Source organism: Panicum virgatum, chromosome 5N (assembly GCF_016808335.1).
Source record: "Panicum virgatum strain AP13 chromosome 5N, P.virgatum_v5, whole genome shotgun sequence".
Lineage (NCBI taxonomy): Eukaryota > Viridiplantae > Streptophyta > Magnoliopsida > Poales > Poaceae > Panicum > Panicum virgatum.
In genome coordinates this window covers 69,218,879-69,230,509 of record NC_053149.1, presented here as the reverse complement: position 1 = coordinate 69,230,509, position 11,631 = coordinate 69,218,879, and the positions used below count along the sequence as shown (strand labels likewise).

Here is an 11,631-nt window from a genome sequence, read left to right as displayed (position 1 = left end):
CATGCGCGACGAGCGCTCGAGCCCGCCGACCTGTACAGCTGCCACCTCAAGGTCGTCGACGTCGGCAGCGGCACCAGCTTCACCACGCTCGGGATCGTCAAGCACGTCAACCCGAAGAACGTCACGCTAGTGTAGAATGACAGGTGGGGCCTAGTTGTTAATTGGAAAAATAGAAGCTCAATTTACTCGGTCTGCTAGAGTGGAGGTTTATATCTAAGTGAGTAAAATTTTGAAGTGAGTTTCTAAATGAATATTTGCTCACCTAAATTTAACAACTCTACTGGAGTTGCTCTTGTGTTCAGGAATTGGGAACTAAGTATTGAGGGTCCTACTCATAATTTAAAGTACATCGTTGCAACCAACCACTTTTTTTTTTACAAGAGCAATGCAACCTGTACTGATCCACCAGATCAAATTTATTAGGTATACTTATTAAGTCGTAAGACTGTCGCTAAGATTACTACTTAGATTATCTACTCAGTGCAAGCAGTGCACTGTTCTGATTGAACACCTTCTTCTTGTGAAGAACACTGCTGGATGCACACCGATGTACCAAGAAAAGAATTGACCTTTAATGCCTCTGTTTAGAGTGTTCTATGCTCATTAGCTATAAATGGCACGATTTATAGGTAATATGTCACTTAAAAAATATTGCGCCGTGTATATAATTACGTACTACCTTTACCTTCTTAGGCCAACTGCACAACTATATACATCTTGCTAGAAAACATATGTGCATTAAAGACCTTTGTGCACCTGGAGTAAGGTTGTCCACACTCGTTCTCCTCTATATCCATCCTCTAAATAGAATATTCCTACTCAGTCATCGAAATTTTCTCATCTATATTATATTTTCCTGCACACATCCATCCTCTAAATATCTACTCTATATCAACCACCACCAGATCCGGCCCACCTGTCATTTCCTCTTTTCTTCTCTCCTTCCTTTTCTTTTCCCCTTCCCGTCGTTCACTCCGCCTCACCGGATTTTGCCTTCCTCCCTCCCCTGAACCGGCACTCCTCCAGCGGCGCCACCTCCCCCTTCAGCAGCCGCCTCGCCTCGCCGCGCCGCCGCTCGCGCATGCCACCTTCCTCCCTCCCTCGGCGGCGCCATGGTTTGGCTCGGCTCGGCTCCGGCGGCACGCATGCGGCCTCCCTCCTCTCCCTCCCGGCCACGGCGGCGTGCAGCCTTCCTCCCGTCCCCTCCCCTGCATCCCCCGCCGGCGGCAAGAGCGCGGCCCTCGAGCTCCGGCTGTGGCGGCGGGCGTCAAGCTCAGAGCTCCCCAGGCCGGCGGACGGCGGTGCGCGGCGGGGCGGCATGAGGCCGGCCGCGACACGAACGCGCACGCGAGGCCGGCCCTCCTCCTCCCGCGCCATCCCTCTCCCCAGTGGCCGCGGCGGTGGCGTGCGCGCAGCGCTGGCGGGGTGCGGGCGTCCGCGACGGCTACGGCGCGCGGCAGACGCATGCGCGCGGCGAGCGGCGCGCGCAGGCGACGTCCTTGTGTCTGCGGCGTGCTTCCCTCAAGCTCCGCCGCGCACCATGGCGGGCCCTTGAGCTCCACCGGATCTGGAGCTCCCTCGAGCTCCGCCAGATCCTGGCGGCCATGGCAGGTCCGGCCACGACGTGCACTCCCGGCCACCGGTGGTCTGCCGTCGCCCCTGCTGTGCTCCTTCTGCGGCCGGGCGGAGGCAGCGACGGCGGAGGAGGTGGCCTAGCGGAGCGGGGGTGAGCGCCGCGGAGCCATGCCGTCCCTCCCTGCTCCCTCCGCGGAGCCACGTCCGGGGCAGTCGCCGCGGCGAACACCCGGCGGATGCGGATCCATGGAGTCCGTGCATGGCGGCGTTGGCCTGCGTGGCGCTCAGCGAGGGCGCGAGCCGTCCTCTTGCGTTGCGGCGGCGGAGTAGCAGGGCAGCGGCGGCGGAGGCCTCTCGCGGCGGCGGCAGCGCGGCACGGCGCAGGGGCGCGCACGACAAAGATGCTCCTGGTGGTTGGGTGGGAGGGCGCAAAAAGAGGCGAGGTGGGACCGCCGCGGGGTAGCGGAGGGCCGCTACCTTCGCTCAGAATGGCGGAACGGCGGGGCTCCCGCTTGTTTAGCGGACGCCTTCCAGTATGCCGGGGCAGCTCCAAAAACGGTAGCAAAGAATCTATGCGCGCGCAGCGCCCGCGCAATGTACTAGTCATATCATCATCCCCAGGCAGGCCGCGCGGCCCAAACCCATCCACCTCATCTAGCTCTCGCCGCGGGGGGTCAGGTCACGCAGCCAGCCAGGCAGCAGCAAGCGCCGACCAAGTAACAGACGCCTCTCCCCGAAAACTCCCCTCCCCACCGGGCCACCACCCCTCCCAGAGGCTCCCCCTCTGCAAATCCCCGATTAAACCCTAGAATTCCCCGCCCCCAATGCGCGCTCCCTAGGCGGCGTCCCCCGAATTCGGCACCGGCCCCGCAGAAGGTTCGGGATCTCTCTCGCCCCGCTCTCTCATCTCTCGCTGGTTTTGATCTAGCTCGGAGCTCGCTGCGCCGCTGCATCCCTCAGGTTCGCCGCGGGCTCTGGGATTCTAGAACTCCCTGGCGATTTTTTATTTCTGTCTGGGATGCTCGCACGTTGGATTTCCCCCCTGATTCGGTTGGGAGCCGCGCCGGGGAAGGATTTCTTCTAGTCTATCTCTATTTACGTCAGCTTGTTTTCCTCTGGTTTGTTTGTGATGTTGTCATGCGTCAATGTTGCACCTCTTCCTCTGCTCCTGTGTGTTTTCCGGGTGATATCTGTTATCAGTAGCTTCAAGGTTCTCGTTTGGTGTCGGGGACGGTCGCCGGGTCGCGTGCTGCTCCTGCTATTCCAGGAGTGTGTCAGGCCTTTGCTCCTGCTATCTCCAGGCCGGTAATAAGACGAGGTAGCTTTCATTTACGGCTCGCGTGGTTCTGCATCCTGTTTGGGGCTGCTTACTGCCTTGGTGAAAAGGTTGGAGTTTTGTTACCCTTATTTTGCAATGTCAGAGCAGGGCAATCTCTACGTGGGCAACTAATGCTTAGTTGGTGAGTTATGAAACGATTCCCATGTGGCTTCCAGGCGCCACTGTGGATTACTTTCTATTCTCTTTTAGTGGGTATCCAGTGCAATCATACTGCCAGCAATAACAAACGAGGATATTAAATTGCTTTACCAGTTCGTTTTTTCCATGACTGTTTTGTCTTCAGCGCACGATTTCAGTACCAAGTGCTTGTACCTCCCTTGTAACATGGACTTGCCCAATGCTATGTGTTTTGCAGGTGTGCAAGCCAAGCTCATACAATGAGCGCGGGTTTCAACAAGCAGATCTTGGCTCAGAAGCTCGCAAAACTTAATAGCTCACAACAGAGCATAGAGAGTATCCTTCTTGACAGTTTCTCAGCCGCCGTTAACTTGGTGATTTCTTTTCTGCATGTGTTTCACTGTAATTGTGACTAAGCTGTTATTTTTCCATGAAGAGGTTGAGTTAGACTTTCTCTAGTTACTCTCAGGACAACATACAACGTGATTTTCATCTTAACTTATCATAATACTTATTTCACGATTCATTGGATTTTATTGTTTCCATTGTGCAAAGTCATAGTTCCTGACAGCTTACAGAAAAAAGAAGGGTAATGTTGTTTATCTTACCATTCCATATCAGCGTGTCACAGTTGATGACCTTACATGCTGCATTATGACCAGGGACAACTCAGCTACTATTACTGATTGATTATTACTCATTCACACAATGTCATCCTTAACATAAGAAAAGCTTTATCACATTGGTGTGTCTTTCATCATCGTTACTGCCGACAAGTTGTAGAAACATGGGATTACGAGTTCCGTGTTGCTTCTAGTGAGAGGAGGCTATCTTTGCTGTACCTCGCAAATGATATTATGCAGAATAGCAGAAAGGAAGGCAATGGATATATAACTGAGTTCATGAGGGTCATCCCTGCTGCCTTGAATGAAGTGTTGACTATCAGAGATGATCTTGGACGGAATGTTGTAAAAAGACTGGTATGTTGTACATATTCTTGATATCAATGTTCATGGAAGAGCATAGTACTCATGTCCTTCATAATTGTGTTTTTAGTTATCATGTGCATAACAAATACGTTGACAACTTCATGTCTACTTCGATGTGCTTACATTGGGGCAAGGTTAATAGAATGGCAAATGCTAAGCTTATCACTCAATGATTTTTTTATTGGACTTTATTGAGCATTAGATATACAGAACATGCCCCTAGCGTTGTAGGGAGTCACGACTATGAGTTCTGACCACTAGGAAGGGGTGTGAAAAGCACTCCTGTTCTCTCCCTCTCCCTTTCCCTCTTAGTGTTCTCATGCTCTTCTTTATCTTTGTAATGATTCTGGCTATGCTCGGTGCCATACAAGCTGAGAAATATCATCTCTAGGTGCTGGTGAAGGCCAAGTGTGGACTGCAGTATGGCTTTAGTTGGTAGACTTTAGGCCGTGTTTGGAACAACGGGGTGCAAAAGCACGTCGTGGGGAAGCGAGAAGCTAGCAGCCCCGACCCCGCTTCTCATGTCTGCATGTTGAAATCCCGTGTTTTCCTTCCACCCTCAATCCTTTGACGCCCGTCCAACGCAGCCCATTTGGCCCTTTTTTCTCTCGCTTTTTTTCCATCGGACGCGGATGCTGAACCAAACAGGGCATTAGTTTTTTAATGATGTCTCTGTTATGCAATAGTGTTCTAGATTATGTTGATAGTGTCTTGTCCATTTATGCACTACTTATTGCGTGTTTGCATAAAAAACATACCTTGCTACCACCTCATCTTCCTTGCGTCACTACTTACTAGACCTGCCATCCTGTCGAGCGCTTCAATCCTCTACCCAGTCAATGCTAAGCTCTCTTGTAGCCACTCCCCATCCTCCATCCACCAAAGTTGAGCTTGTCTAACTCTAGGTAGGAGGGGGTAGCAGAAGAAGATGGGGATGGTGGTGGCGATGGATAGATAGGGAAAAAGTTTTTATGTGACTTGTGGCTTAGGGTTGCATATTGTTGCATATATTGCTTCCTGCCTAGTACTGTGCTTCTAGGTAGCTCTCCTCCTTCCCTTTTCCCTTCATTCCCATTCCATTTTTTCTCTATAATCACTGGTTATTGACCTCTTTCTGCATGAATTTTGGTACTTAGTCGAGACATCACACCTATTGCCTAATGGTCCGATACATTGCAAGCAAGGCATGGCATAAACCTAGTGTTGGACAACCAGAAAAGGTAGAAGAGTTGAAGAAGGAAGGTTGGTGTTAAAGTAAATTATTTCTTTCCCACACAAGGGACTATGCCCGAATTTCATTACTCAGAAAAAGCAACGAACTTACATAGTTTCCATTTTCGTACCCAGTTAATCAAACAAAAACTCACACATCTAGCAGGATAACTCACTGCGACGCTGCAACACAGAGCAAGTCCTAGAGAGTACACGGAGTGCACAGGTCTCCCTTGCAACTGAGCGGAAACAGAAAGCAGCCTCTGGGGGACTGGGAGCAGAAAAGCCACCAAAGCAGCTAACAAAAGAATCTACTGCCTAACAGGCCAGCTGGGCCTAACAGCTTTTGCCCAGGCGGCACACGTGATTCTTCTTTATAGCATCAGGTTGCCACCCGACCAATGGGCATCTCCGCCTCTGTCTGATCTTGTTCAGCAACATGTTTGAGATAGTAGGGCACTGTCTCCTTCAGCGCTTCAGCACTGTCCTTCATAGCATCCTGGTTCTCTTGCTTCTGCAGCCCTGCCCAAAGTATAAGGACGGTAAGCAAACTAGCAGAGGGCAGTCTCAGTAGGAGATTTAGTTTTCTTTTAGTTTTCTAAAGCTTTTTCTTGAGTAACCCCCACTGCTCCCAAACAAATGGTCATAGACTGATTTGACCGAAAACACTCCTGTTTTGTCCCAAATCCACTTAGCATTATCATATACATTCCATTTTTACTATCCAGTAAGTCTGCCATGCTTTGGTTTGCTTGTGCACCTTATGGCCCACGAGCTGAGCTCCTTGTGCCTCAAGCTTGAACCCTCATGTGAACTATGTTTTATTGATTTTGTTTTCTCAGATAAGATTGCATTTATTTATTTGTCTATACCATTTTTAATATAGAACTTAATATATTTCAGCCTTTTCTATAAGGCGCCTGAAGAAATATGAACTTTCCATTTATGCACAAGTTTCCATAGAAATAAATTCAAGATAATTCTGAGAAAACACGTGTCTGTTGACAGTCTCTTGCACAATTCATCATTTCATCTTCTGTTCTGAAACATGAGCAGAGGATGTGAACAAAAGTTTCTGCGGAGGAGAAATTGCCTGCACATGTACCAGGGTTAAAAAGATAAAAATTATCCTGTCTGTGTGGAGGGAATCACTTTATGTGGGCTTTTATTTGTATTCCGCCTAAAAAAAACTCTTCACCGATAGACAAAGGCAGCAGAAACATGTAAATAGGATTGAAAATTTTCTTTTCTGTGCTTGTGATTTTGGGTGTTGACCTTCAGGCTCAAGTTTGAGTCAACCTTTAGCGTTGAGCTTGGTTCTAGTAACGCTTGGGCTGAGCTTGTCATTCATGGCTCCTTATTCCTTAATAACACTCGCAAGCAATCTCCTTTCGGAATGAAACAATTTTTTTACATGTCATTTACAGTCCCTCTTAGGTAAGTTTCTTCTTGTGTTTTCTAGTTCTGTTCATTTTTCCCCTGTGCTGCCTACTGCTGAAGCGATTGCATGATAATCTTTTCTTCTCCTTATTTTGCCGGACTGATGTTAAGCTTGCCAAAAACATCCATTCTTTCATCAGATCTTCCCTAGTAAACTGTTTATGTGCAACTGCACAAGCTAGCATCAGAATATATGTGTGACCTCTTAAACTAACTACTTTCTGCATTTTTTTTTTGTCTTGCACATGCCCTGGTGAATCATGGTGCAAACATCAGAAAGTGATTGACTGATTGTGTACTCTTGTAAACCTTAGCTCCATAGTAAACCAATCACTTGGGATAACGGTTTATACCTCGCTTTTATGACATATATTTATTGTTTCATCTTATAAAATTTTCTCAACGCTACAGATTGACATATGGGAAGACCGTAAAATATTTGATACTCAGGGACAAAGCCTCAAGGATGACTTTTTCAGGAGGTTAAAGGACATAAGAAACAAGTTGGTAAGTTGATATGTTTCTATTTTCATATGACACTCCGACCTCTATTGAGGTGTACACTCATGATTTCACATATGTACAGAAAAATCCGGCTGGTGAGCTGCTGGAGAAGGTTGTCTCAAGCTACAAACTTGTACTGAATGCTCCTATGGATGAGGACACTCTGATGCGAAAATGCCAAGCTGCTATTATTAATTTTGATGAACTCAATAATAACTCGTTTTTAGGTAAATATATGAATTCAAAAGATATTCTCATGCGTTCCATTAGTATGTAGTAGTGATTATCAGGAGTTTATTTTTTATTCTGGTAGTCTGCAAGTTCCATAGCTGCAGGGTCTCCACAGAACCATCTAACAACCATGACCTCAAGCCATACACATTTGTGTTGACCTGGGCATGGTTTTATTGTAGGTCGATTCAGCTAATGAGCAAACGGTTTGCATCACACATGTGTTGCAACTGAGATACCCTCGAGCCTAGATGATTTATGTAAAGAGATGTATTGTATGTTCAAAACCGTCGTTTCCATCTCAAGCAAGAGGTGGTTCCGTGACTAGATTTTGTTATTGTGTTTCAACCCTCTTCCAACATCACCTCTAATGCTTGGCACAGTGGATACAGCAATTGTATCCCTCCGCCCTTGAGTTTCTTCAGCCTTGACTAGATCCGGGTGTCGGTGGAGGTGTCAGTCTTTCCTCTGAAGGGGAGAAAAATATCTTGCTTTTGATGACTCACTGTTAATGTATAGGCTGATCACAAACAGTTTCAAGGTTAACTTTGTGACCACAATGAAATGGACCACTTGGCTTTGGAGGGCAACACACTAAAATCTAAATAAGTGAAATTGAACATCTTATGTGTGTAGTGTTCCATGGAGAACTGATTGCAGGTGGATTATGGTCCTTATCGTAGAAACAAGTCACCCACAAAGAAGAGCCTGTCACAACCCAATCGCCATCCCAACCTAAGCCCAATCTGCATAGATCAAGCTGTATTTAATTCTGAGGTTGCAAGATAATCAACTAGATTTGATTGTCTTCTTTCTGCTGTAGCTTGAATTCTTCTGTTGCTTATTGGCAGGTAGCAGCAATCAATCTGGTGTTGAGGAGCTGCAGCAACAACATAGCATACTCAGAAACTTCATTGAACAACTCAAAGTGTCAGAATCACTGAGGGTCACTCTTATTCATCATTTGAAGGAAGCAATGAATGAGCAGGTGGGGAAGCCAATGGATTTGTAACGTTGATTTTGTTTGTTAAATGGATCTTTCAATGGTTACAACGATTTATTTATTTTCAGGAGCTCAAAGTGGAACAAGTGAGAGGCCAGCTTCAGGTACTCCTGCTTTCAGCATTGCTATTTCTTCTGATAAAAGTTCGATTTGTGGATTCCTATCCAGAATACACCTTGTGAAATTTTTTAACGTTGTGCTTCTGAAGGAATAGAATTTTTTTGTATCGTAGAATACTTCACATTTATGTGTTTTTTCACTAATGTCTTGGGCAATCTATTGGGTTTGATGAGACTGATTACTTGATTCCCCTTTGTAAAATGCTATTGGTTGTAAACAGTTTAGAGGCAGTGGAGGACTGGCTACCTGTAACCTCCAAATCTGACTGTTAAAGATCTTTATGTTAGGGAAAGAAATGCTTTACTGTATTACTAATGTTTTCCCATCATGAATCAGGCAGCTCAATCTCGATACAAGAAAGCTGGTGAGCTCTGCCGGGGGCTTGGAATTGACATGGAAAGGCATCAGCCATCTAACCAAGGGCTTAAATCCTGTCTCTCTGAAACGCCTGCTTCCATTGCCCCAGATTCAGCTAATACAAAATCTCTTCTGAGGGGACAGTCAAGTGCAGTGTTGTATTCACAGGAGGGAAATGGTGCTGGGCATAATGCTGTAGCATCTAATGTTTTGACGAAGCTTTCTGTAGGTGCTGTTTCAGAAAAGATCAGCGATAGTGTTTTGCCTTCACGAGCCAACGGGGGCAATACTGCAGTGAAGATAGATGAGCACTCTTCTGGTAACAAGAGGCAGAAGCAAGAGGATGACACACATATTTCTCAGCCTCAATCAGAGTCACCACCACCACCACCCCCGTTCCCGCATCCTGATGCATTTCAACCACCACCACCACCTGAGTATCCTCCATCACCAGAGCCTAGCCCACCATTTCAACCACCACCACCTGAGTATCCTCCATCACCAGAGCCTAGCCCACCACCACCGCCAACTTCAATGCCACCCCATATAATACCCCCGCCTCCGCCAGCCACAATGCCACCCCAAATGATCTCAGCTCTACCACCTACAGCTGGTACATTTGTACCTTTTCCTGCTGGACCTCCTGGTCCAATGTATGCCACTTTTCCATTTACTCCTGTGGTCAACTTTCCCATGAACATTCCACCTGGTTTCCAGAGTCCTGCAACCCCACCTCCAGCTTTTCAAGGATTATCAGGTACATTCTATGGGCCTGCTACATTCCCCACAGCACCCCCACCAACAGACAAGAAATAAGAGTCGTATCTTACCTTGAAATTTGTAGCTCCAGCCGCCAGCCAGCACATGAGATTGTAACATGGAGTTTTGCTTTGGCAAGTGTCATAGTTTTGTTTCATCGTAGGATATGACCAACGGGATGCATCACCATGTGTTCTGTGGAGCTCAGACTACTGCTCTAGTGTTGTACATTTAGTCAGCTATCGTGCAACAGTGAACTAATTGTTCAGGTCTTGGTCACAAAGTAGAACCTGTAGATTCCAACTGCCAGATGGAATTTGTCATTCTAAGAGCCGAGAGCAAATGCCTCCAACATAATTGACTGATTTAGTTCTGGCCTTGTTTATGGAGTAAAAACTGTAGATTTCAACAGCTAGAGAGAAAATATGAACTCAATAGGCGAGGCCAAATGTTGTACTATGACACGGTTGTAACTTATCATAGCTATGTTATTTGCTAGATCATCCGGGGATATGTAGATGTTCTTGTGATGTATGGAGCTAGTATTTCTGTTGTTTGATGTAAGATATAACTTCAGTTGCTGCCGATGGTTGAATCTTCTGCTCTGCTATAATTCTCCTTTAGAGCTCAGAGCTCTGCTGTTCTAGTGCCAATATTTTTGTCCCTATTTCCAGATGCGTCGATTGTAATCTTTTCCTAGCTTGGTCTCATGTGCAATGAGCCTACCATATTCTAATGCTACGATATTGCTTTTCTCTAGCTGCTTGAGGTGGGATGCAACTAGGCATATTGCTCCGAGTAAATCTCCAGCGAAAGTTCTTTTTCCGGGCGCAGGTTCCAGGTGGTGGTTGCTATGGGTACTAGCCATTTGTGCACTTGCCTGTCCTTGATGATTGTTCTTGGCCTCATTTCATGAGGACTTGTGAAGAATAGCTGCATAGGAACAATAATTCATTGCTTTAACCTTTGTGCAGTCCCACCCATTTCGGAAGTGCTCCATGGCTGACTTGCCCGAAATCTTTACCTTGCTGATAGCTCTTTTGTCAATAATGTAGGCCTAGATTCTGCAAAGATGTGCGCAATTCCTTCCATTGAGGGAACAGTAACAATCAACCCTCCCCAAGTCACTCTTGCTGACAGCGGATTATTGCGTCGCGTCGCTGTCGAGTGCCGACACACTCGGAATTATGCCACCCAAGGCCAAGTACCATTGACCAAGGTAGAGACCTATAGAGAAGATTGTTCGATTTCACACTGCACTTTGATGGCAGCATGGGCCTGGATGGAACTCTACCTGATGTGCCTGTCCATGGGCACACTCCGTATATATGTAGGCTCTTGGCTCTGACCTCATGGAGTTTCAGAGTCGCGACTCGATAATGAGCACACTGCCGCAAGTCATGACATGACCCCAAATAATTGCCACGAGGGAAAGGAACGTGACACGAGCACGGTTACTTTTTCCTGCCCTGGTGCTAGTTTTCTCGCACCTTTTCCTTCCTTCTTTTCGTGCTTCGATGGCTCTATAATTGTATGTTGCGCGGACATATATAATTTCTGACGTGTCTTTTTGAAAAGAAAAAAAAATAATAATCTCAGTCGTGCTGCATATTTTCATGACATCCTGGGCCCTGCTACACGTCCACGTTCCAAAACGGGGTAGGAGTCTAGACATGGTATCTCGATCGACATGAATGCTCGTATTTAGTTATTAACCATTTATTTCAATAATAGGTAAAATGTCCATCGATGGTAACGTGTTTATCGTGACTTTGTCAACATCAAATTTAATTTTTCGGCTCAGTCTATCTAGATGTTATCGAGATAATGTGATGACGTACTACTGTAGAAACGATTTGTAGTAACACCCTAATTTTTTTCTAGAAGCGGATCAAAATGTGACATGTTGCTACAAATGGAGTTGGATTACTGTAGTAACGACCCGCCCCTAAAAATACATTTTTAGGACCGGTCACCCCTACAAA

General features: G+C 46.6%; 1 protein-coding gene across 5 annotated transcripts; it reads left to right on the top strand.

Annotated features, from left to right (window-relative positions):
• Positions 1–10,269, top strand: LOC120672353 (protein diaphanous homolog 1-like). 5 transcript variants are annotated; one of them, XM_039952700.1, is made up of 9 exons: positions 1,983–2,133; positions 3,270–3,367; positions 3,764–4,011; positions 7,084–7,179; positions 7,259–7,403; positions 8,259–8,395; positions 8,479–8,514; positions 8,867–9,644; positions 9,732–10,269. In XM_039952700.1, exons 1-9 carry the CDS (start codon positions 2,111–2,113, stop codon positions 9,761–9,763), a joined length of 1,593 nt encoding a protein of 530 aa, XP_039808634.1. In that variant the 5' UTR covers positions 1,983–2,110; the 3' UTR covers positions 9,764–10,269. The 5 variants fall into 5 exon arrangements, with proteins under 5 accessions (XP_039808636.1, XP_039808634.1, XP_039808632.1 ...); XM_039952702.1 differs by lacking the exon at positions 1,983–2,133 and adding an exon at positions 1–143 and having other exon boundaries at positions 8,867–10,256; XM_039952698.1 differs by having other exon boundaries at positions 1,986–2,133; positions 8,867–10,269.
• The last annotated feature ends 1,362 nt before the right edge of the window (positions 10,270–11,631 follow it).